This window comes from Nothobranchius furzeri, chromosome 2 (assembly GCF_043380555.1).
Source record: "Nothobranchius furzeri strain GRZ-AD chromosome 2, NfurGRZ-RIMD1, whole genome shotgun sequence".
In the NCBI taxonomy this organism is placed as follows: domain Eukaryota; kingdom Metazoa; phylum Chordata; class Actinopteri; order Cyprinodontiformes; family Nothobranchiidae; genus Nothobranchius; species Nothobranchius furzeri.
The window spans coordinates 25808101-25834900 of NC_091742.1; the positions used below are offsets into that span (position 1 = coordinate 25808101).

The 26800-nt window shown below is 42.3% G+C and overlaps 1 protein-coding gene across 1 annotated transcript; it reads left to right on the forward strand.

Annotated features, from left to right (window-relative positions):
• Window positions 1-1304: 1304 nt before the first annotated feature.
• Window positions 1305-24385, forward strand: tmem200a (transmembrane protein 200A). Its single transcript, XM_015947990.3, has 5 exons — window positions 1305-1998; window positions 19693-19818; window positions 19897-20114; window positions 20199-20362; window positions 21773-24385. Exons 2-5 carry the CDS (start codon window positions 19700-19702, stop codon window positions 22829-22831), a joined length of 1560 nt encoding a protein of 519 aa, XP_015803476.1. The 5' UTR covers window positions 1305-1998; window positions 19693-19699; the 3' UTR covers window positions 22832-24385.
• Window positions 24386-26800: the final 2415 nt, after the last annotated feature.

Below are 26800 nucleotides of genomic sequence, written 5' to 3' on the forward strand. Positions count from 1 at the left end.
AAGAGTAACACTAAATCTCAACACATTTAGCAAATCCGCTAATTCCACGCTGGCTTGTTAATGAAAAATATAACAGTTAACTATGTCAGGCTTTGTAATATTTCCCCTCTTTGTCTTTCTCCCACACTCTGTCCATGTCTTCCATCTGCCCTGTGCCTTTGCTGCCCCTCGGCATGTTTTCATTTAGATCCTTCATGGAATGTAAACACAGCAAAAATTCATCACAGCACCAGCGATGTGACAAACGGCCGATCCCGTCCAGGTCTGCTCTGTCTCAGTGTGAAGAAACAAGCAAAACGGTAGAATGTCACCGCTGGAATTGGCCATCTTAACAGTTTTCTGTACGATTGGGGTGAAAAAAAGCATCGTTGTCGGTAAGAAGGTGGTGGACGTCACGATGAAAGTCAAGAATGGCTTTTATCTGAAGCTCCTGATAATTGTGTCCAAGAGTGAGTTGATGTGTGTGTGTGTGTGTGTGTGTGTGTTCAGCCGACCGTGGGCCATTTCTTTTCCCATAAATTAAATCTGAGCAAATAATGGTCTCTCTCTCTCTCTCTCTCTCTCTCTCTCTCTCTCTCTCTCTCTCTCTCTCTCACACACACACACACACACACACACACACACACACACGCACGCACGCACGCACACACACACACACGCACACACACACACACACACACACGCACACACACACACACTTTAGCTCATATATGCCCGATCTCTCTCATACATGCTCTTCACATCCCTTAAACACCATTTTTTCTATTTGCACTGAATCACTTTCAGCATGTAAACACAGGAAATGACACGCATGCCAACGTGTGTGTGTGTGTGTGTGTGTGTGTGTGTGTGTGTGTGAGAGAGAGAGAGAGAGAGAGAGAGAGAGAGAGAGAAAGCAAGAGAGAGAGAGAGAGAGAGAGAAAGCAAGAGAGAGAGGGAAGGAGGGGGGGGGGGGAAGTAATATTCAGTTTACGCACAAGAATATATTCCAGATGTTTTTTTCTGCTTTAATTTTTGCAGGAATCTTCAAACTGTCCTTAAAAATAGCACACATGTAAACAAAAACAATGTTTTTACTTCCACTGATCATACTTTCTTCCTGTGCGCTTCCTCTTTCCTCTGAATGGCTCTCTTTGATGTCTCCCCTTTAAATATGCCCATAGTGGAAGGACGTGCATGCGTACATGTGCTGCCCCCCCCCCCCCCCCCCGAGCTTGCATACAAACAAACGCCCCCCCCCCCCCCCCTCTCTCTCTCTCTCTCTCTCTCTCTCTCTCTCTCTCTCTCTCTCTCTCTCTCTCTCTCTCTCTCTCTCTCTCTCGTTCATTCCCACGAGTACCGAAGCGCATTCAGGACTGGTTGGAGCTGCTTCTCTATGATTTTCTGGAATAAAACCCATTTTTCCTGCTTGATCAGCAAACTCATCGACCAGCGCTTGTGTTTTAAACATTTCTTCAACGCCTTTTCATATTTTGGACAGATTTGATATGAAACCAAGTTTTTTTTCTTTCTTTTGGACGTTTTACGCGTTTTACGCATTTTAGGTTTCCCAAACAAACACCCAGATGATGTGTTCTTCATTAACAGTTAATCATCGACTACGTGGAATGAATATTTTAAAAGGCTGAGTGAGGTAGAAAAGGATTTCCGTTCATTGGTGTTTCTCTCCGCCCTCTGCGCGCGCTCCGCACGTTCCACAAGGAGTAAAGCATGATCGGCGCACAATAAAGCCCCAACAGAAACACACTTTTGAACGCAGTGAACAGTGATACCGATGACCCGTCGTGTCTGTTAGGGAGCTGGATGCTTTCTGAAGACTGCTGCTGTTTCCAAGCGCTGCATGGGAGCGAACTGTCACCTCGGCTTTCCACGGCACGCATCTTCCTGGAGGTATCCTCCTCACCGTGGAAGATGGCTTTTGAGTTTCCTCCAGGTTGTAGCCTGATCCCTCTGCTTGCCTAATGGCACAACGGCAGTGAACACTCGGCTTTTGTACAGGTGAGAACTCTAATGTTGCAAAGAAAACGAACAGCGTGAAGAGTCTGGAATTATCATACTTTAGTTTAATCTAAAACATAAAAAGATCTTCAATGTGATTTCAGTTCAGTTTCCATTCTGGAGTCACTGTTTTAAGTAATAAAAAACATCTTTCTTTTAAATTAGATGTTTTAAAATCTCCCGTTTATGAACCTGACCTGATAAAATGTCCTGCTGCTGTCAGATATCTGCTCATCGTCAGTAAAGTGAGGAGAATACATGTAAACCAGAGCAGCGTTTTAGTATTACATTGTCTGATTATTGGTGAGAGAACAAACCAGTTAAACTAAACAGTTTTACACTTCTTGCCCTCACACAAGCGTCCCACTGCTTTTATTTTTAAATGTATCTTAACCGGAAGTAGGACAGTAGATCATTTTAACCCTTTGGTGCATAACGGTCACTACAGTGGACAGGTACTCAAAATTGTTATTTATTTGTTTTTGCTATTAAGCACAGCTGTTGAAGACTTTATTGCATTTGAGCCCCTCCGTTTGGACTTCAGTAAGCCAAGCCAACACATTTCATGCTCAGAATGCACGATGTCCACTGAAGTGGACATGTAATAAGTTATTTGTAAATTATAAAATTTTACAAAAAATATTTGTTGAAATTTGTTTCATTCACACCTAAAGACGAATGAAAAAATTGTTAAAAAAATCATGGTTGAAGATTTCATAATTCATGCATCAAAGGGTTAATAGAGTGGAAGAGTGTTAAAAGCTGGCACAGGAAGTCACACCTGTCAATACACTGCCAATTAACACCGTCTCCTCCTGTATGTCATGGTTGAACTGTTATTTTACCAAAACATAACGAAATATGGAGCATTAGGAGGGTATTTTCAATGATATTTCATTAAAAGTAATTACCATAACAGCTTCTGTTTCGAGGAATAGTTCAGACTGATAGGCTAACAGCTAGTCAGAACACAGTAAACAAGTAAGTAAGTACATTTTATTTATATAGCACTTATCACAGATATAGAATCGCGTCACGTTGATCAAAACAAAATCAAACATAAAGTCATTAAATCACAATGATCTAAAACAGAAACAGATTAATGTCAGAAAAAAATACGGCGTTAAATTATCAAACTTCATAAAAAGATGAAAGATGATACAAATTTGAGTAAAAACTAAGAAAATAAAAGATTTAGGTAAAAGCAACTTTAAATAAAAGGCTCTTCAGCTGTTTTTAGTAAGTGTCTAGACTGTCAACGCTGCGTAACGATAAAGGAAAATCATTCCAAAGCCGGGGTGCAACAGTCTGGAAGGGGCGATCACCTCGACTTTTATATCTGGTCTTTGGAACTTCTAGAAGGTTCTGGTGGGTGGACTTGAGGGGTCGGGTTGGAGCATAAGGCTTTAACAGTTCAGTAATATAGGGAGGAGCTTGACCGTGTAGAGCATTGAAAGTTATAGTCGTCGTCTTCCTCCGCTTATCCGGGTCCGGGTCGCGGGGGCAGCATCCCAACTAGGGAGCTCCAGGCCGTCCTCTCCCCGGCCACCTCCACCAGCTCCTCCGGCAGGACCCCAAGGCGTTCCCGGACCAGATTGGAGATGTAACCTCTCCAACGTGTCCTGGGTCGACCCGGGGGCCTCCTGCCGGCAGGACATGCCCGAAACACCTCCCCAGGGAGGCGTCCAGGAGGCATCCTGACCAGATGCCCAAACCACCTCAACTGGCTCCTTTCGATCCGGAGGAGCAGCGGTTCTACTCCGAGTCCCTCCCGAATGTCCGAGCTCCTCACCCTATCTCTAAGGCTGAGCCCGGCCACCCTACGGAGGAAACTCATTTCGGCCGCTTGTATCCACGATCTCGTTCTTTCGGTCATTACCCAAAGCTCATGACCATAGGTGAGGATTGGGACGTAGATCGACCGGTAAATCGAGAGCCTGGCTTTCTGGCTCAGCTCCCTCTTCACCACGACAGATCGGCTCAGCGTCCGCATCACTGCAGACGCCGAACCAATCCGCCTGTCGATCTCCCGATCCCTCCTACCCTCACTCGTGAACAAGACCCCGAGATACTTAAACTCCTCCACTTGAGGTAGGACCTCTCCCCCGACCCGGAGTTGTCAAGTTTTATTGCAAGTAATTGCAGTTTTAAAATTGTGGTTACTTGCATAATTGAGCAGCTCTCAATTACAGTAGAACAGAAAAATATTTCAGATTAGAGATCACTGAAAACATCAGTAATCCGCTTCGTGGCTGACCTCGTTGTGCCTAGCCGTTAGCTCGTCTGTTTGATCAAAACTAATCTCCATTTCTCCAAACTATGATTCTTCAAACAGCTATCTACAACAGGTAGCATACTAATCGTTTTCAACATCTTCATAAAAATTTGATTCCACGACTCTTAAAGATCCCTTTAAATGCAGATACTCCCTTATGTTTTATTGTGCGGCGTGAGAGAATCTATGTTAAACTAGGAGAAACTTGGAAACTGTTTCAAGAGCAAAATCACTCATAATCACACATCCTTGGCTAACAAATTCTACGGCAAGCCTTGATGTGTTTAAATTGAGAACCATTAGGAGGTCAAGTGACATGTCTGTTAATCCTCCTTCACAGATATCACGCTGGCCGGATAATCCTATCTAAATACCTCCCTGGTAGGGCAACTCTCTTCACTCTGTTACTTCAAAGATCCCCAAGACGGTGATAAGAGAGAGAATTATTCACAGAAGTGTTTTAACAGAGTAGCTTCATGGTTGCGTCTTCTTTCAGAGGAAATTAAATCATGTGGAAGTCAAAACGAGGACAGGGTTTGTAGGAATTTTAATTGGTCCTTGTTTAAATCTTGAGCGCTCATTTATGGCATCGCTGCCTCAGGCTATGGGAGTTTGGATGAGCGTGTGACTGAGTGACAGCCGTGGCTGCGAGGAAGACAGAATGACTCATTTCACTGCAATCAACAGCAGGCTCTTTCCAGTACACATCCACACGCGCGCGGCAGGCGCGAGCGCCTGATGGTTCAATTCAAAACTTTATTTAATTGAGCCGAGCCGAATTTATCGTCGGAGGTCGTGGCGCTGATTAAGTGTGAAGGATGTGAAGCGTTTCACGAAAACAGTGTGTTTCATCAAATTAATGAGGAAAGAAAACAAGATAGTGCAGAATTCGACACTCGAGGGGTCGCATCAGTGCGACTAAAAGGTCAGTGTGAAAACATGCAGTGACATATTTTCCAGACGGATGACTCACCCGTGACCGTGAGTCCGCAGGAGAGCAACAAACACTCACTCGTTATCTGCTGCTCCTTCGCTTACATAATTTCTTCGGTAACTTCATCCAATAATGTCAATTAAATTGATCCAAAACATGTTATTTGTCTAGGATTTGTTGCCCCTGGAGGCCACATGGTCAAACATCATCTCATCACTGGTTTCCAGGCGTACCTCCAGAAGAGGACGGGGCGCTCTCCTCTATTTACATTTATGAGAGTTTACGTTAAACCGTGTTTTAACAGGTTATATTAATAGATTAATTCCTGTTCTAATCTAAGTAGAAGCAGCATGCAAATGCTACCAAATGCTCAACAGCTTTCCATGTTTAGAAGAGATTAATTTACAAGAGAAGTCTATAATATTCACCAGTTTTCTTTTAAAACTGTGGGGTCTGGACCCCACAGTGGGTCACAAAACACAAAGTTCAAGGTCTTAAGATGGACCCCAAAAACAGATAACACTGAAAAACAATTCTCAATGGGATATTTTTACTGTAATTGAAGTAAAGGCTTAAAATCTTTGACATAAACTGGCGTAAGTGCAGTGGTGTGTCCAGGCCTTTTAAAATGGGGTGGCCCAGGTGGGGTACTCGTTTGTGTATGGGTGGCACCAGTGGTCATGCTTTCTGTTTAGTAAAAAACACATTTTTTTGGGGGTGTCCCCCCTCACAAAATCATTATTTATTGCAGTATAGTGAATCTGTTTCATATTGTGTTCACGGTCATTTTCTTTCTTTCTACTTTTAGCTGTTGTGGTGATTAGCAAGTATCTTCTTGGTGCATTACTGCCGCCATCTGGAGTGGAGTGGGACTGTGACCAGTACTCTAAATATCATTTATGTGAATATGAAGAAATAATTAATAATAGTAATGATAATACAGAAATGTTATGTTGGCCAGGGCTAGAAACCAACGCTACCACCTACTGTTTTGGAGTTAATAACCCCAAGCAATTTGTGGACAATGACTACGTTTACATGCAGCCAATATCCGGGTTATGATCGGGTTAAGGTCGGTATTCGGGTTTCTGAGTTGATCAGAATAACCCGTTTACAAGCATAAATAGAAAGAGTTACCTAACTTGCATAACCCGATGTAAATGCGGGCGTTGGGGTAGCGTCAGGACGTATGGACTACGTCCAGACGCAATATGCGTCATTTCCGGTTCTTCTTGGTCCGGTATCCGTGAAAACAACAACATGTTTCCCAGTTCGGAAGAGATAGCGACCGCGTTTGTTTGTGCTTTAGTTTCCTCGTCACTCCAAAAGTGTGGTGCTGTGCCGCGACTCGCCATGTTGCTCCCAACTTGTTGTTTACTTCCGGTGTTCTGGCGCATACAAGACGTCTCGCTACTCAAAAGACCAAGATTCCTTGCGAACAGAGCATGCGCAGAACACACGCTTTAATGGGGATATTCCGATATGCGTTTACACGACCAAACATTCGGGTTAGAAAAGGGTTACCCCAGGTGTGGTAACCGGGTTTTTAAAACCCCGGTTATGAGCATATCCGGGTTTCTGGCGGTGTTTACAAGGACCTGCGGAACCGGGTTATTGTGAATATTCGGGTTTTAAAAGGGTTACTGGCTGCATGTAAACGCACTCAATGTAAAGTCAATTTAAATAAAACTCAGTGGGGTGGCACCCCAGGCCACTCCCTGGACACGCTGCTGCATAAGTGGAGTTATACCATTTGAAGCTGTTAACTAAAGACAGATGTGGTTACAAGTGTTTGATGTTGAAATTTTGTGAGTCAGTAGTAAAAAAGTTTGGAAACCAATGAAATAAATCAAAGAATCTGCAAAGAACAAAGGGGAAAATACAAAACAGGGCTGGCAATGAACAAATGAACTTATATAAACCCAACGAAGTTTGGAGCTTTGTTGAAAATCAACAACAGGTGCAACATTTTCAGATCGAGATCAGATGTGAAGAAAAAACAGAAAGTGAAATGTGCTGTGATGAACAAAAGAAACAACTGTAGATACCAGAATGAAACAAGGTGTAACAGAACAAGACAAAACTGAGAAGAGAATAATTACGAATAAAACTGAACCAAAGTTTCACTAAAGCAAGAAAAGAACTTTTGAGGAAAACTATTTTAAATAACTTCACTGCATCAGGAGTTCTATTAAATTACTTAATAATCAAATAAAACCTTCAACATGAACAGGTAGAAGGGGTCAAGCATTTTCAGAAAGGACATGATTTCTAGCTTCCTTAGTAAGGGAACAGCTATTGGTTGTTTTAAAAGTTGCTAGGTCCGAAAAAACATAATTAGCATAAACGTCATCAGTTACAACGAGTAAAGGCCTGTAGCTTTGTGCATGTTGGCAGTGGGCTGCCTGTGAGTGCTTCAGGACGAGCAAGGGGCAACAGCAGCATTGAGAAGAGAACAAAAGATGAACAATACACGTTCTAATTTCTATAACATTTCTAGAGTTGCTAGAATATGCCTGAAAACTCATCAAATATGGTGAAAATTGGCCATATTGTTAGATTTTCTTCTTGGTTTGGTGGTGAAGTTGCCTCCTGCAACAAGGCCACAGCTTCAGCAGGCTTTCTATGCGCCCACGCCCAGATTTCCGTTGGGTACCACTCTTTACTTTCACAGACCAAAAGCATGCATGTTAGGTTAATCGGCGATTTAATTGTCCCTTGGTCTGAGTGGTTATTTGTCTTTGTGTCCCTGTGAAGCATGGACGTAATTTGTGGGGGGGACAGGGGGGACATGTCCCCCCCCCACTTTTTCCAAAGTCAAGTTTTGACTCCTGCACTTTTTACCATCCAAAAACAATATTACACTATATTAAATGGACACTGGTTGAGCTCTAGGACCAAGTGGAAAAGCCTGTTTCCCATTAGAGCATACTGTAAAGATCCCCCCCCCCCCCACACACACACACACCCGTGTCCCCCCCACTTCTTAAGTGAAAATTACGTCCATGCTGTGAAGAACTGGCAGCCTGTCCTGGTTTGTAATGATTTGCTTTATTCTGACGAAGTGGTTTAATTTGACCTGAACATTTAAAAACCTGACAGATCTCCATTTAAGGGAAAAAACCATGTCAAGAACATTTTGCACAAAAGAGAACGTTTTTTGTTCTCTATAATTAGGTTCATGACTCGTGTGGAGTAATTCTGCAAAGAAGTAAAATGTCTTAGTATTCTGAGTTCAAATGCTGTAATTCTCCCAAAGGAGAAACAAAACCCGAGGGAGTCTTCCATGGAGACTGTCTGAGGGAAGTCGTGCTGCATGCTAGTATTTGTGTGACCTTTATCGTCCCTTTAAAATCAGGTCAGGTTGAAAAAAAGTGATTTGACTGTTTTTGTTGGCGTTAGTTAACCTCAACTCAACAGCTCACGTCTGAAACATTCCCCTGAAGCTAAAGCGACGTGGAGGACAGGTTTTCGTTTTTTGGGGAGGCAAGCTTCACTCAAATATTCCTGCCTTTCTCATTGTGTCTTTCATGTCCGTCTGTCTTGCGTCGCTTTTTTCCACATGGACTACGTTTACATGCAGCCAATATCCGGGTTATGATCGGGTTAAGGTTGGTATTCGGGTTTCTGAGTTGATCAGAATAACCCGTTTACAAGCATAAATAGAAAGAGTTACCCCTAACTTGCATAACCTGATTTAAATGCGGACGTTGGAGTAGCGTCAGGACGTATGGACTACGTCCAGACGCAATATGCGTCATTTCCGGTTCTTCTTGTTCCGGTATCCGTGAAAACAACAACATGTTTCCCAGTTCGGAAGAGATAGCGACCGCGTTTGTTTGCGCTTTAGTTTCCTCGTCACTCCAAAAGTGTGGTGCTGTGCCGCGACTCGCCATGTTGCTCCCAACTTGTTGTTTACTTCCGGTGTTCTGGCGCATACAAGACGTCTCGCCACTCAAAAGACCAAGATTCCTTGCGAACAGAGCATGCGCAGAACACACGCTTTGATGGGGATATCCCGGTATGCGTTTACTCGACCATTCGGGTTAGTAAAGGGTTACCCCAGGTGAAAACCCGGTTATGAGCATATCCGGGTTTTTGGCGGTGTTTACATGGACCTGCGGAACCGGGTTATTGCGAATATTCGGGTTTTAAAAGGGTTACTGGCTGCATGTAAACACACTGATTGACTCTTTCATTCACATGGCGATCACTATTTACAGCTGAGGGCACGTTTGACGAGTCAACAAGCAGATCAGATCCCTTCTGGAGTATTCTTCCTTCTTCACTTCAGGTTGTGGTCCAACACAAACTGTCTAACCACTTCTTTATCCCACCACCCCACACTTCCCTCTGCATTCTTCCTTATCGCCTAACGTGTGAACTTACTGACCGGAGATGAATACTTTCAGCACAAATCAGACAAGCGACATTCAATTAACAACCCGAATGTAAGTTCCTCACTTTCACTGCCACCTCCTTCTCCTCCTCTCATCGTGTCATTCCCGATTCCCATATGCCCCCCCCCCCCTTTACTCTATGCCAGCATCCTTTGACGTCCCACTCTCCTGTCCTCCTCCTTTTAAATCACACCTCTTTGAAAATGATGAGGAGGAAGGAATTATTTTCAACACACATGCCCGACATGAATACTTGTTTTTGCTCAGTTTAAAAGCTTCAAGGAGTATAATTGCTATCACACAGTTTTGTTCAAAAACTGCAAGTTGTGTCGTTTCTTTGTGTTTTGCTGTAGAGAAGGTAGACCTTCTGAACTAATAGATGCATAAATATACTTTCTTTTGCATCTTTCACTGACTGAACTTAAAGGGACATTATGGAAGTGTGACAGCCAAAACATGTATAGAAATAATAAATGTCTTCTTCATACATTCTCCTGCAATGCCCTGGTCCTGTAGAATGAGCCCTGGCATTTTTACTGTGATTGCCTGTTTTTCTGTAAAATCACAGAAAAAGAGAGATGCTCGGGTCGAGCAGGCTGCTTCATGCGCGTTCACGCTCAGGCATCGCCCGTAGCATTTGCTATCCGTAGCTTTAGCAGCAGAGAGAGAGGCAGTGCCACTTTGTCGCTGTTCCTAACGCCTAGTGACAAAGCTAGCTACATTTCTGAGGACCCTTAGCTACTTTCTGTACAACTTTCTTCTAGAAATTTCCTGCTAATTAGCAACAAAATAGCCATTTTCACTCTGAACCATTCTTTGAACCTTGTTTCAGCTGTCATCAAGGATATAAATGTTACAGATACAAAGGACGTCACTGGCGCTTTAGCTCACCTTGTAAGATGTCTGACTCTCATGCAGAAGACCTGGGTTTGATTCTGGATGTGAACATAGTTTATTTAGAGTTTCTTTTTTACATTAATGGTATATTTTTTACAGTAAGATGCCCAAATTTTTATTTGAGACTCGCCGAACGGCATTGAATTCACAGATAAAAAAGATGTGGGTTCAACTTTCATTTTGGAACAATTTTTCAAGCAAGGGAAGGGAATGATCTGAGCATGCAGGAGGACTGACCCATCTTAAACCTTTGTCGGCTGTGCTGAAGAGAAAGGTACAGAACCAAATTATTTAATTAATTAGCTGCGCATTCTCCTGTCTTCTGTCCTCCGCGCTACACACACACACACACACACACACACACACACACACACACACACACACACACACACACACACACACACACACACACACATACACACAGGACTGTCTCAGCTGTTATTTTCGTTAAGGAGTGTGCACGTACAGCATGCGTGCCTCGTGCACGAGCCTACTATTGAAGCTGCCGTTACGCTTTTGGCCTGAGGGGGCGATCGCGAGCAATTCAAAACTCCGTAAAGTCCCTTTAAGAAACAAGAGCAAAAAAAGACAGATTGTTAGAAAAGTTCTGAAACTGGGCCCATCTTTTCAACCTTTTTATGTTTGAATGAATCATAGCTCAGTGAGGGAAAAAGCGAAAACAAAAGACAATATTTGAAAAATCCACAAGAAATTTTCCTCTAGACCTCTGTAAACATTTCCATGCTGCCTGGCTCCATATTAGGAAATGAGGGATAGATTTAAGACTTTTGCAAATTTGCTGTACCTGTGTATCTTGAGCAGACAGCTGTTGGTTGCTATAGAAACGTATCACCTAGCAGCAGTACATTTGGTTGCTATAGGGATTATGCCTGATGTGATGTGTCCTATAGATGAGGGATTTTCTGTTTTCCTGCTTGACTATCAGCATTCAAAGATTATTAATAACAGACACAATTTATTGGTTACCGAGGTAACCACCACACAGGACTGAATTCATTATTCATTATACTTCCTCACAGAAGTAGGGAGATGGGCTTAAGGTGCAGTACATTTTGTCTGCCTCTAGATGGTGCCCTTTGGAAAAAATAATTCTGTATTTCTGCTTTGAAACTGTAATTAATTGACATTTTAGGAAACGGTATCAAAATAGAAATAGAAATAATTATTAAGTTTACGTCCAACAGGACTGACGTGCTAATGGCTAGTCTGTGACTGAAGACCTGAGTAGAGTGCTGCCTTCTATACAGCTCCAATCTGTGCAGTTTTATAGCAGTATTTACTCTAACTCTGTCTCCCTATCCCAGCCTGGGCGGGACTGCGACCGGTGAAGGCCGTTGAATCATTTCCAGGAGTCACTGTGCCCTCTAACCCAAATACCTCCTTCCCCTGTCCAAACTGAGGTGACGAGCGCTGCTTATCGCGGCTGCATGCACTGATGTGAGGATAGTCCCCAACCCTACCTCCCCACCTAGTGGACACTTATGTTGTGTTATGTCTGAAGTCTGCTGCATTTCTGTCTGAGGTGTTTTTTGCATCGCAAAGCTGCCCTCCCTGTGGAGGGTAAAGGTTGGTTTATGCGTGACGCGTCCGCGAGGTCCGCACGGCTCCGCACGGAAAAGTTAAGTCATTTTGCGTCATTTTAACAACCACGCCCCTCCACCGCGCCTCCGCATGGCCCAAAATTTCCGCAACGCGCACCTAGGAAATTTTCTAAGCACGCGGACGGACGGACGCGGAAAAACATGGCGGACCGGCAAGATCTAGTATGGCAGAGGTTCGTAAATACAGACATTTGTATGATTCAGCTCTCAGAGATCACCGTGATCAACATGTTGTTAATAATTCTTGGAGAGAAATAGCTCGCACTGTTGGAAAAGACGAGGACGCTGTTAAAAAATGCTGGAATGCCATGTTGTAAACAGTAATTTTTACTTCTACTATGGTGTAGTGTTGGATGCATGCCGTAGAGCTCCATGCTGCCCCCTACAGTTTGGGATAATATTGGCTCACCGCAGAGACAAGCCGCATGAACCATAAACGCTGCGAGTTGTGAAGCGTGTTCCATCTGCGAGACGCATCACCAAGCGGAAAGTAAATGCGTCAAGCATAAACCAAGCTTTAGTCTGAAGTGCCTTTTTTCCCTCCACCTGAACCAATCCTCATATAAACCCTCTGATCTCTATTAAGGCAGTGCGACTCAGGTTTTCTTGTCATATGTCCATGTATGTATGTATGTATGTATGTATGTATGTATGTATGTATGTATGTATGTATGTATGCATGTCTGATCTCAGAATTGTGTGTACTGAAACTCTAATTTCCCTCTGGGATTAATGAAGTATTTTTGAATTTGAATTATCACATGTATATTTCATTCACACAATTATATTTTAAGACTGCAGTAGTCACCTTGGTCTTAGGTCTGCTTAGACTAGCCGTTAGCTCATCAGTCCTAAGAGACGTTGATTCTCTGAACAGAGGCTGATCAGAGAAATTGGCCAAATGGTGATAAATAACTTTTACAAAGAAACTACAGAAGTAAAAACAACAGGTTTTATGAATATTGCTCTTCTGCTCTGCTGAAAGTCTCGCGTCAGAACCAGGAAGGTCCGTGTTTGGTTCCTTACTGTGGTACATCCTCTCTGCTTCTCATTCCAGAATTGTTAAAACCACAGCACAGATTCACTTTGTCATTCTTTAATCACTGCCAGGAAAGAGCTTCTCACTTTTTCACCACTTCATCTGCGAGCAGCTTCTCGGGGCAGATTTTCATCACACAGCTTGTTTCTGTTTCCTCCTGCTCTCACTTTCCTTTTACTGTCATTTTCTCTGCTGTCCTTGACTCTTTTCTACCTTCCTCTCCTGCCATCCGTTCCCTTTTCCTGTAGCAGAAAACAGGAAACCTCGTCCAGCGCTCTGCAGACTGTGTGGGTTACTGTTTGATGCACAAGCAGCCAAAAAGAGAGAATCAAATCAGAGTAAAAGGGAGCACAGAAAATCTGAGATGAGAGGTTGCTTGTTTTTATCCTCTTTGTATGATTCACCATCTGTGATGAAGCACTTTTGTCACCAATAATATGGCTGACATGAAAAATAGATAAAAATGCAACAGGGATAAAAAAAAGAGGGTAGGAGGAGAAACCGTCTGGTTCTGTGTGAGTACATCTACCGAGAACAGCTTTTGTCGGACACTTATGGCAGCATTTTATTGCGCTGAAAAGCAGAAAGTGTTCAAATAAAAATTTAATTCAAAGTGAGGAAAAGAACAAAGTTGACTTGGGGATTGGGCCAGGCGGGAACGGGTGCAAGAGAAACAAGACGAGGGGTGGAAAGTTAAAGGAGGGAATTATTCACGGTCACAACCAGATTGCATTAGCACACAGAGACTGGGAGTGAGAACAGAGGAGATGGGAGAAGAGATGTGGAGGAAAGAACAGGAAGAGGAATTAGGAAACATTAAACATCGTGGCTGGAATTTAGTCCTGTGATAAACGGGTTATTTTTACACGTTCCTACAAGCCTGTGTGCAAAAAAAAAAAATTCAAGATACCGCCAGAATATCTCCTTTAAGGAATGCTGGACCTTTCATTCTTAATGTTCAAGGAGCAAAAATTTAAATGCATCAAAAGTTTTTCTTCGCACTTTAAGGTAAGGCGGAGGACGTTTCTGAATTTCAGGAAAGAACCGCCCTCCATGTTTTGACTGAATGCGCATATAAGGCCTTGCAGGAGGGCTGCAGCTATCGAATAGTTTTGTAATCAAGTACTCTAATAAATTACGCTTTAGCGTTTGTAAACCATTTTATCAAATAGCATTTTATAAAATACGAAAGACCTCTTGAAATGAGCACGCAATTGCCAGTTATTCTTCAAGTTTTATTCAAAATTAGTTTTCAAAACTAAAGGACATGAATTATTTAACATACCTAGACATCGGATACTCATAAAGGAACATTGTGTGTCCATATATGGAGTTAAACTGTGGAATAAATTAAATACTGAAATCAAGAATGCAAAAACAATATTGAATTTCAAAAAGGAGATAAAAAATGAAATGATTAACTTATATAGATCTGTTACATAGATGTAAGAGGGAAGGGGGGTTGGGGGATGAAAAAAAAGGAAACAAGTCTATGTGTTCATTTGTGTATATATGTATGTATAGAGGTCTACAACTTTATGCTTCTCTCTGTGTAACTCGTTTTCGCTTTTTTAAATTGATTTTTCGATTCATGGGTTGGGTTTGTGTGGGCCAACCGGTCCAGGAACTATATTGTTCAATTTTTTTTGTATTAATGTTATTTTAGTTAAAAGGGGCAGATAGCATAAGTTTTTCTTCTTTCTGTCCCCTTTTTCATTTTGGTTAGTAGTATTTTTTTCTGTTTTTATTTTAATGTCAATAAATGAAAAATGAAAAAAAAAACTTCAGCGCTTCAACTTTACTTCACAGTAAACAAATGCGAGCGGCCGCGGCCCAAACAGCACCAGAACCGCTCACGGCGCATGCGCAAACATGGCTCGCCAGCTGTTTCCCTATTAACACACGTTCGTTTTAATTTCTACACTTTTTTTTTCTCACACTAACAAGGCTTGCCGAGAAAGCATGTTTGCCGTGGTTATGTCAAATTATACTGATCACACAACATTTATTTACTTTCTTTTGTTTTTCTCCGCCACTCATAAATACCCATGTCCTCCTGCAGCGATCCCGAGGGACAACAGATGTTAATAACAACACATAATAAGTCTGACGTGTTGTAAAAACTGCTATTTTTAGCACATTTTTAGGTCCGACGTGTTGCTAGCAGACGCACGGTGTGAGCTGAAACTGAGCGCTACAAACGAAAATGTCACACAGTGTCCGCAGAACATATAGCAGACCTCCAAGTCTACTTGCAGAAGTGACATTGACATGTGGATGTTTCCTGGTCAGGTGCTGCAGCATGGAGGACGTGGTGGTGTGCTAGGCTACATCCATTTTACAGTTTTTACACTGGAGTACGCTTTCCGCCTTACGACGTGAAAAATGGTGCCACACCTTTGACATTTTCTGTCTTTCGCACTCCACCGGGGTCCACGTTGTCCGCCATGGCTTAAGAGAAAGTTAAGCTACATTCGCTACTCGCGTGTGCGTTCAGTGCAGTGCGTATGTGCGTCATTTATTTCGGTCCGGGTGAAACATGACCCCGGGCGGCGCGCGCTGACAGAATGAACCAACCCTTCTGTCAGCGAGCGCCGGTGAGTGAGACAGAGGTGAGGATCCAAGTGCAGGGGAAGCAACAGGCAGAGAGGCAGACAGGAACATTTAAAACACTGATTTGATGGAGGGCACGCAGGACAATGAAACAATGAACCAACCAGACAACATGGACTAACAGGGTTTAAATACAGGAGCTGGGACCGTGGGTGATTGGGAGACGAGAGGCAGGTGGGAGCAATTAACACGGACACAGGACTGAACAGAATGGGGAGACAGGACAGGGTGTGACAAAGACCCACCTATTTAGGTTTGCTTTTATCTAAATATTTACTAGTTTTATTCCTCGTTTCACATGATTATATTTTATTGCTTGCTTTGCATGTTTTATGATTATATTTTAGCACGGTTTCATTATTTAATATTATTATTTTACTCTCTGTCTTTATGATTGTAATTTATTATTTATTTTCTTACTTTTGTCATTTATATTAACTCTTTTATTTTCATATTTTTACTCATTTTAATCCAGTGTTTTCTCTGTAGGGGCCCTCTGCCCCGGGGGCGGTGGTCGGCTGTTGCTTCCTGGGCGCTCTACAGGTGGTGTTTAAGTGGAGGTGGGGGGTCTATGCTCCCCCTCCTCTGAGCGCCCTGACTTAGTGTGGAATACCTGATGCTGCCGAGGCAGACGGCTCCTCTGTTGGCGTTTCCTTGCCTTACCTTACTGGGCTCATCTGGACTCAGCCGAATATAAATTTTTACTGATGTGTGTGTGTGTGTGTGTGTGTGTGTGTGTGTGTGTGTGTGTGTGTGTGTGTGTGTGTGCATATGTCTGTTAATGTTTTAAACTGTTAAGGGAATTTGGGGTCATTTTATAAAGCACTTTGCTTGAAAAGCGCTTTATAAATAAATAAATCTGATTGAAGAACAAGGTCCTCTGCTGCACCTTTAAGAATCTGAGTCGTCAAAATAGTGGCGCCCTAAACGGGCGGCTATGGCCACCTCTGTTAAATTGCTGCGACTCTGCTTCCCCCCCCCAAAGCTAGACTTTTACCTTATTTAGACTTTTGCAGCATTTGTACACGAGCAGCACCTCAAACAGTCCATTTGTAGTTAAAAAGGTTGTTCTGCTTCTCATATGGACAGTTTAATCCTCTCGTGTTTCCCTTAACAATACCAATGTTAAAGTTAAACCAGATTATAAAGCATTTAGAGTCAAATGGAGGCCCTTGAAATAAGCCTGTGATTGTTTAAAAACCCTCTTCCTCTAATAACTATTAATAGACTCTGAGCAGCTGGAGCGCACAGAGGAGAGGATTAATCTGAACATGGTGTTACTGCAGAATTATTATATGTAAGGATGACAACTCTCAGAATAAACATAAACATCATAAATGCAGAATCACGGGAAGTAAATGACGCAAGATTAAAATTCACGACCTTGTTTTAGATTCTGTCTCTGCGATGTTGCTGATTCTAAAGTGTATTTTGGACTAATCCAGGAAGAAGCACTTCATTAGAATGCACACACACACACTCACACACATGCATGAAAACTCCTGCACACTAATGATGTCCTTAGGCTGAAAAACCAACAGAGTTTCACTGCTAGTAAGCTGAGGACACAGCTGTAGTGGTTGTGTGTTTTTGTGGATTTACATCAATAATAGGTACTAAAAATATTATAATAACACTCACTTTCTGCAGGAAACACACACATACACACACATTGGTCAGAGCTTCGATTCAAAGTCTTTGGTTGAATAATTTAAAATGAACAGCTTCTCTGTTAAAGAGGCACATTTGTATGAAAACATTACAGATATTATTTAAAAAGATTTCAGAATGAAGTGAGTAATTACAGCACCCCCCCCCCCCCAATTTGTTTTTATAAAGCTTTGAAATAAAAGTGTTTAGCAAAGAAAAACTTCAACATTATTTATTTATTTATTTGCCTCAGCAATTATTTTCAACTTCAGATGAATTAATTCATGTGCCTTGGTTGCACATTTTGCATTAAGCAAAATTATCGCAAAACATTTTAAACCCATTAATGGCCTCAGCGGGGGGGGGGGGTGGGGGGGGGGGGGCACAAGGGGATCCACCCTGGGCCCTCCCTGGGACCGCCCCTGCTGTACACGCAAATATAAATGATCAGAACACCCCAATGTTCAGACAGTGGCTCAAAGATGACGCATAACAGGAACGAGAAAAAAGCTTCAGCCATGTAGGATTAATGTAGAGCTACAGGCCACACAGTTCATGACATCACTAAAAGGAAGAAATGTTACGATCACCTCCACTTATCTAAGCTCCAGTGACTTCTGAATGTCTTCTAGAACCACTGTGGTTTGAAACTTGTTTGAAAATGTTTATAAAAGTTAACAGGGCTGCTAAGATTCAATGATTTTGTACCCAATTCTTGTCCCAATGATTCACTTTCATGCAGGATGTTTTCTTTGCATTGATATTAAACAGAATCAGAAGCATCTTCATTACAATCTTAAATTAGCTCAGGATACCAAACCCTTGAATGTAATTTGTATTATTATTATTGTTATTATTAATATTAATATTATAATCATTGTCATTATTATTATTAATATTATTATCATCATCATCATTATTATTATTGTTATTATTATTAATATTAATATCATCATCATCGACATTATTATTATTAATATTATCATCATCATCATCATTATTATTATTATTATTGTTATTATTAACATTATTATTATTATTGTAATTATTGTTATCATCATCATCATTATTGTTATTATTGTAATTATTGTTATCATCATCATCATTATTGTTATTATTGTAATTATTGTTATCATCATCATTATTATTATTATTATCATCATCATTATTATTAATATTGGTATTATTGTTGTTGTTATCATTATTACTATGATTATTATCATCATCATTATTATTATTGTTATTATTATTATTAATATTAATATCATCATCATCGACATTATTATTATTAATATTATCATCATCATCATCATTATTATTATTATTGTTATTATTAACATTATTATTATTATTGTAATTATTGTTATCATCATCATCATTATTGTTATTATTGTAATTATTGTTATCATCATCATTATTATTATTATTATCATCATCATTATTATTAATATTGGTATTATTGTTGTTGTTATCATTATTACTATGATTATTATCATCATCATTATTATTATTGTTATTATTATTATTAATATTAATATCATCATCATCGACATTATTATTATTAATATTATCATCATCATCATCATTATTATTATTATTGTTATTATTAACATTATTATTATTATTGTAATTATTGTTATCATCATCATCATTATTGTTATTATTGTAATTATTGTTATCATCATCATTATTATTATTATTATCATCATCATTATTATTAATATTGGAATTATTGTTGTTGTTATCATTATTACTATGATTATTATCATCATCATTATTATTATTATCATTATTATTGCTATTATTATTATTATTATTATTTAAAGCACTGGATTTATACCACATTTTATCACCTTTCTGTCTTAGAATCCATCTAACACAGATGATTGCTGGTCAAAGGAGAGATCTCATGGTCTCAGGATGTAATTAATGATGTGGTGCTTTTTCTCATGCATCCACCTTTAATATGTACACATTTGGTCCCAGAACACCTTCGGTATTCATAGTTAGTTACCATGGTGATGCACTTTAGTAAAAATCCTGAGATAAACCAGAAGTTTCCATGTGAATTCACAGAGAATCCCTCAACAGCACCTCAGTTTTTTTTAAAGCTTTGGCAATTTTTTGCTTGTTTTTTTTTTAACTCTGGAGGAACCTGTAGAGTGGCGTGCTACGTTTGTTTATCTTCTGCTACTTTAGATGATTTATATTTTTATTATGAAGGGAAAACTGTGAGTCATGCGTTTATCTCCTAATGTCTGCAGGTGAAGCATGACGGCAGCAGCGGGTGTACTTACAGGCCTGGCCAAGCTGAAGCGGCAGGACTCGGCCCGCTCTCAGCATCGACCCGCCCATTCGCTGGCCAGCCACGCTCCTGAGACTGCCCCCAGGTGATGGTGATTTACGTGCAATGCCAGAGGTTTAAACATCTCTTAAAAACTCTCCTCATTTACCGTATTTTTATCCAGACGACGGAAACGCCGCACTGACGTGGTGGTGGTGCGTGGCAGGCTCCGCCTCTACTCGGCTTCGGGGTTCTTCCTCTTTCTGGGACTGATCATCCTGGGAGTAGGGATCGGTATGGCGACGCTGGGTTACTGGCCACACGGTAAAGCCACGCCTACCGGAGCAGGAAATGCAGCGAAGGCTGAGAAGGAAGTGAGCAACACGACTCACGAAATTCAAGGTAACAACTGAGAAAACTGTTGATGCTACATTCTAATGAAACCGGATCTGACTCTGAAACTCCATTGTGTGTTTCATCTTTTAGGTCCGCCATCCCAGCAGTCTGGTGGTCCCCTGATGAGATTCCTGGGACAACATCTTCACTCTGAGAGGATGAAGATGCTCGGGCCCTTCACCATGGGGATTGGGATTTTTATCTTCATCTGTGCTAACGCCATACTACATGAAAACAGAGACAGAGAAACAAAGGTAGGGCCGAAATCTGTGCTTCTTCTAACCAGACTAGTTTAAAGGGACTTTACGGAGTTTAGAATTTTTATGCTCGCGATCGCCCCCTCAGGCCGAAAGCGTAATGACCGCTTCAATAGTAGGCTCGTGCACGAGGCGCGCATGCTGTACGTGGACACTCCTTAACGAAAATAACAGCTGAGACAGTCCCGTGTGTGTGTGTGTGTGTGTGTGTGTGTGGCCCGGAGGACAGAGGACAGGAGAACGCGCAGCTAATTAATTAAATAATTTGGTTCTGTACCTTTCTCTTCAGCACAGCCGACAAAGGTTTATGATGGGTCAGTCCTCCTGCATGCTCAGATCATTCCCTTCCCTTGCTTGAAAAATTGTTCCAAAATGAAAGTTGAACCCACAACTTTTTTATCTGTGAATTCAATGCCATTCGGCGAGTCTCAAATAAAAATTTGGGCATCTTACTGTAGAAAAATATACCATTAATGTAAAAAATAAACTCTAAATGAACTATGTTCACATCCAGAATCAAACCCAGGTCTGCTGCACGAGAGTCCGACGTCTTACTAGGTGAGCTAAAGCGCTAAAGTGATGTCCTTTGTATCTGTATCTAACATTTATATCCTTGATGACAGCTGAAACAACGTTCAAAGAACGGTTCGGAGTGAAAATGGCTATTTTGTTGCTAATTTGCAGGAAATATCTAGAAGAAAGTTCTACAGAAAGTAGCTAAGGGTCCTCAGAAATGTAGCTAGCTTTGTCACTAGGCGTTAGGAACAGCGACAAAGTGGCACTGCCTCTCTCTCTCTGCTGCTAAAGCTACGGATAGCAAATGCTACGGGCGATGCCTGAGCGTGAACGCGCATGAAGCAGCCTGCTCGACCCGAGCATCTCTCTTTTTCTGTGATTTTACAGAAAAACAGGCAATCACAGTAAAAATGCCAGGGCTCATTCTACAGGACCAGGGCATTGCAGGAGAACGTATGAAGAAGACATTTATTATTTCTATACATGTTTTGGCTGTCACACTTCCATAATGCCCCTTTAAGACCAGAGAAGTCCGTGGAACTTTTCAAGCAGGATTGATTCTAAAGGAATAATTCAAGCACCCTCAGTAGAAAGATGAGTTCTCTGCAGTCATCCAGAAGCTTCTCTATATGATAAAACTAACATGCAGATCTGATTTCTACCAACCTGCTTCCTCCTGCATCTCTGCAATTTTCTTTTGATGACATTTTCTCCGTTCTTATTGCCTCTCCTTCCTTTCCATGATTTGATAAAATCGCTTGTCTTCCTGTCTTTCCCCTTGTTATCCAAACATGTATTCCAAAGACATCCAACATAAAGTACACAACTGTGCTGATTTATGTAGTAATAAAACACTACGCTGTTGCTAATCTAATTCTCCCCCTGCACTAGATAATCCACATGAGAGACATGTACTCCACCGTCATCGACATCCATCGCCTCAGGCAGAAAGAACAAAAACAGTACGGCGTATGCGCCAGAGAGGGCGATCTTCGGGTTTTTGGAGCGGACGCTGCTGCACGTCTGGCAGGCAACTCACTCCTGGCGTTTGCTTCTCGGGCTGGAAGTGGAGGATCAGCTGAAGAGGAGGAGGTTCTGCTAGGAGATGAGGAGTTTCGTCGACGTGGGGAGCAGGCCAGGTTGGATTGTAGCTTCGCAGGGCTGCTGGCGCCGCTTTATAAGGACCGTTCGTTCTACGGTCATCACCAGTGGTCGGTGGATGCAGATGGGGAGAAGGGAGGACACCACGCGGGGTCGATCGTCTCCTCGTCTATTTCTGCGTTCACCCTCCCTGTTATCAAACTCAACAATTGTGTGATTGATGAACCAGAGATGGAGGCAATAACCGAGGAGGAGCGAGGAGGAGAGACAAGAGAGGGAGAAAGGTCAATGCCTCTCAGCTCCATGGAGTCTCTGGTGGTCCCTGTAGCATCTGTTGCCAAGGCCTCCAAACCACCAGGCTTACACCGAAGCAACTCTGCGTCCTCTTCCTCTCGCTGCTCCTCTTTCTCCTCCTGCACCCTTTCCCCTGCTCCCTCCTCTACCTCAGGCTGCTGGCTTTCCCCGGGAGCAGCGAGGAGCGACTTTGGCTCAAACTCCTCTCTACACATGCTCAACAGCCACTCCAAATCTTTAGACCTGGAGCGAGAGCCAAGCATGCTCAGCGTGCACCAGGAGCAGCGGAAACACCCCAGCTGGCCCCGGCTGGACCGCAGCAACAGCAGCCGGAGTCATTCCGGAAACCGGGGCAGCAGCAAAGGCTACACACGCCTGGAGGACAGGGAGGATCGGGGAGAGGTGCTCGCAGACGTGTCCGCGTCTGTGAGACGCGACTACAGCAAGCGCGAGAAGCTGCTGATGATATCCAGATCACACAACAACCTGAGCTTTGAGCGGGACGAGTTCAGTAACAGCACACTGAAGAGGGGCAGCTCAGAGACTCGGTTCTGACGTCCGTGAAGAAAAGACGTTTTTGTAAATCCTCCTCCAAATATTGGACGTGTGTATTAGTAGTGTATGAGTTGGGGGGACGGAGTAGTAAGAGTAGGGAGATGTTTGTACTTCCTGACAGAGCTGATGTCCTACATCTATAAAACACAGTTCTGGATATTAGTACCAATGATTTGATGTTAAAGAAAGATGCAGGCCCACACCGACCTACAGGCTGTGACCTTTCCCAGGCCACAGCCACCGTTTTACCTTATTCTAGCTCTAAAACAGGCATTTTATTTAACCGTAATCAGATTTTACTCAGGATTATTTACTTTTACAGCTACAAACCCACCGACTCAGACTGGCCCGCTACTCATTCCAAAGGCTTAATTAGGTTTTTAATATTTAATGCACTTTGCTTAACACGCATAAGTTGTTCCTCAAATCTGCTATTTGACAAGAAAACACATCTCATTCCTTCTTTACTTTAAACAAAGAGCCCTAATTTTGAGGTATTTGGTGCAACAGATTTTTGACAGGAAAAAACATTAGTTTACAGATATCAACAGTACCGTATTTGGGGCCTAAAGCAGTCACTAATGGGCCATTCCCATCTGTACCGGGTCGGCCCGGGCCGGGTAGCGTAGGTTGTTTACAAATCTGGGTGGCCTGGTATTTTTCCGGGCCAACCAAGGCTCATTCTCAGCCGTCTTCTCGAGGGGGTCTGCTTCAGGCCGACCAGGGCCAACACACCCACTGCTGACAGCAAATTCACACCTTCCATTAGAGCAAGCCTCTGATTGGTGGGTAGAATCAGCCCACATGGGCTTAAGGCAAGGACATGTGGAATCAACCAGGCCAGGCTGGGGCCGACTGGGGCTACCCGGCCCGGGCTGACCCGGTACAGATGGGCATGGCCCATAAAGCCCCATTCCCACCTGTACCGGGTCGGCCCGGGCCGGGTAGCGTAGGTTGTTTACATATCTGGGTGGCCTGGAATTTTCCCGGGCCAACCAAGGCTCATTCTCGGCCCTCTTCCCGAGGGGTACTGCTTCAGGCCGACCAGGGCCAACACGCCCACTGCTGACAGCAAATTCACACCTTCCATTTATGCAAGCCTCTGATTGGTGGGTAGAATCAGCCCATTCACACCTTCCATTAGAGCAAGCCTCTGATTGGTGGGTAGAATCAGCCCACATGGGCTTAAGACAAGGATGTGTGGAATCAACCGGGCCAGGCTGGGGCCGACTGGGGCTACCCGGCCCGGGCTGACCCGGTACAGATGGGCATGGCCCATAAGACAGCTCTAAAATTCTTGATTTGCCTGTTTCAGGTTTATGTGGTTTTTTATAGATCCCTTAAAAGTGATTTGATTGTTACTACTTCTGTAAATGTCATTGGTTGCATTTCCCTGCTACTTCTAAAGCAGCACAGCTAAGATATGACACACCGTGTTATTTTAAGGTCTGTGTGCTGGAAGATAGCATCTTGCTGGAGAGATAAACTCGTTTCTAGCAGGATATGAGTCACTGTTCAATAATTATTTCTCAAAATAAACTTTATTTTCACTGACTAATGTTTGGCTTTAATAATGCATCCAGCCACTGTTGTTGTTTATTTATGGGTTTTTTTCAAAACGTTATTGATTAGCATTCAAATATCTCAGTGAATAAGAAAATGTTAAAGAAAAAAAATACCACAAAGACAAGGCTAATCAAAAGGTATTGTCACGTTGAGAGGATGGTTTGGACCCAAAATGCAGTAACCCAGGATGACACGAGGCAGGAGTTGGTATAACGTAAAAATCCTTTATTTAGGAGGAGAACCAAAAATCCAAGGGGGGCGAAGGCAAAAACCAAATAACTAAACTAAGACAAAAATCCAAAAGCTCACCTTCTGAGCAGAGAACTAAAGACTGAGACTATAGACTAAAGACCGGAGACCGGAGACAAAACAACGCTGACCAAGAAATACAATGGACCGACAACAACACAGAGACAAGGCAGGGCTTAAATAGACTGGGAGGAACAATTAGGGAAACAGGAAGCAGGTATGTGGAGTGAGGGCTGGAGGGAAGACAGGTGACAACAATTATCCAAATGGGGAAGCAGAACCAAAGGAGGGCAGATAAACACAAAACTGAACTAAAAGACTGAGGGAAGGACTCACACACACACAATCACACACAATCACACCCAAATACACTCACACACACTGAATTGGGGAATGGACACACACACACACACACACAAACATACACATACACTCACACACACAGAGCTGGGGACAAAGAGGCTGGAGCTACAACTGGAGGGGATGGGGATGATCGAATGCCTACAAACAGAAAACACATAAATGAGACGCAGACAAAGGACACATGAGGGCGCTATGAGACACAAAAGGGAATCTAGAGAGGGATGGAGGACACCAGGAGGCACCTGAAGGAAGGGGCAGACGCAGACCATGACAGGCATTGGCTGAAGCATTTGCTTATTACGCCAACCCTTCTAACAAAGATCTTTTTGCATGCAGCTCCTGCAGAAAAGGAAACAAAGCAAACAAACGAAACCAAAAACTTTCCACCTTAAGTAAGTAACGTCATCAGAGCAAAACAATCAAGAGTTTCAGTAGCATCGTTTTTGCTCTTTTCATTCTTGATATTTGTATTTTTCTAAAACTCTATTTTTAAACAAGGAAAACGAACTACACCTTTTTAAGTCACCGTCATAACTATTCCACAGGTTAACTCCTCTAACAGAAACACATCTCTGCTTTATATTTGTCCTTATTCTGTTTTTGTTAAAGAATTCAGTTCCCCTTAAGTCACATTGACTCTCTCTCTGAGTTGTTAACATGCAGAGCCTCACGTTAAGAGCATTTTATTGTAGATTGCAGATAGCTACTGCAGAAACGTTTTGACGCAGCAATAACTCTGACAACTAAAACCAATAGATGAGGATTTAAAGGCTGTACAGCTCAGGGTGGTGGGAGAAAACCTAAGAATGAACATGAGGAAGGTTTCCTGTTACACTTGGACATGTGCCTGAACTACATAAATCCAGATTTTTACATTTACTCCATGTTTAATTTTGACTAAGTAGCGAAATATTCTGACAACTGGCTTTAAAACAGCCCAAAACAGAAAGAAATGGAGCAGCAGCTCATATGATACCTCTCTAAGAGATGGGCATATAGGGCAGTGGTGTCCAAACCTGTATGTTTTTGTAGTTTCCCTGCACCAACACCTGATTGAATGATTTCATCACCTGTTCAGCAGGTCATGAGCTCTTCAGAAGCCTGTCAATCACTTACCAATTAAAATCAGGTGTGTTGAAGCGGAGAAACCTCTAAAAATACAGGATGGCCCTCAGGGACTAGGGTTGGACGTCACTACCACCTGCTTTGCATGATTTGTCATGAGGACCCAACCCCCACTAGGAAAAACTGCTTTAGGCAACTGATGAAGAACTGAAGACATCCTCATCATCTCTAGTTCTATAGCACCTTCCATGCTGATCGTGGATCAGTAAGGGCTGAGCAATCTGGGAGCTGAGGCAAGACGCAGTCAACTAACCAGAAATCTGAGAATAAAAACTTTAAACAACCAAAAACTACAGAAAACACAAAACCCAACACTCAATAATTTGATTATTACATAGAACTAAATACAATTTCATTGTGTAAACACCTAAAATCAAAGTTATTTAAATGGAATATGCAGAGAGGTTCAGCAATGAAACATGAAAAAGAGTTTTGCTTTTCGCTTAAAAACAAAAAAAACCAATAAGGCACTCCAGATGTTCCTCTGCCTTTGGGACTCACAAGACCCCGTCACGACTTTTTACACAGATATCGTTCTACTCATGGCAAAAGCCTGTGATCTCTGTAGAATCCTGAGCAATTCTCATCGTTGAATAGAATAATAAGATGGGTTGCAGAAAACAGGGTTTCATCTAGCCGAGGTTTAGCTGCTGATGACATAGCCAG

Coding starts and splice junctions, on each gene's coding strand:
- tmem200a (XM_015947990.3), top strand. CDS start 19,700: ATGACGGCAGCAGCGGGTGTACTTACAGGCCTGGCCAAGCTGAAGCGG. Junction 19,819..19,896: donor GCTCCTGAGACTGCCCCCAG/GTGATGGTGATT, acceptor ATTTTTATCCAG/ACGACGGAAACGCCGCACTG. Junction 20,363..21,772: donor ACAGAGACAGAGAAACAAAG/GTAGGGCCGAAA, acceptor CCCCTGCACTAG/ATAATCCACATGAGAGACAT.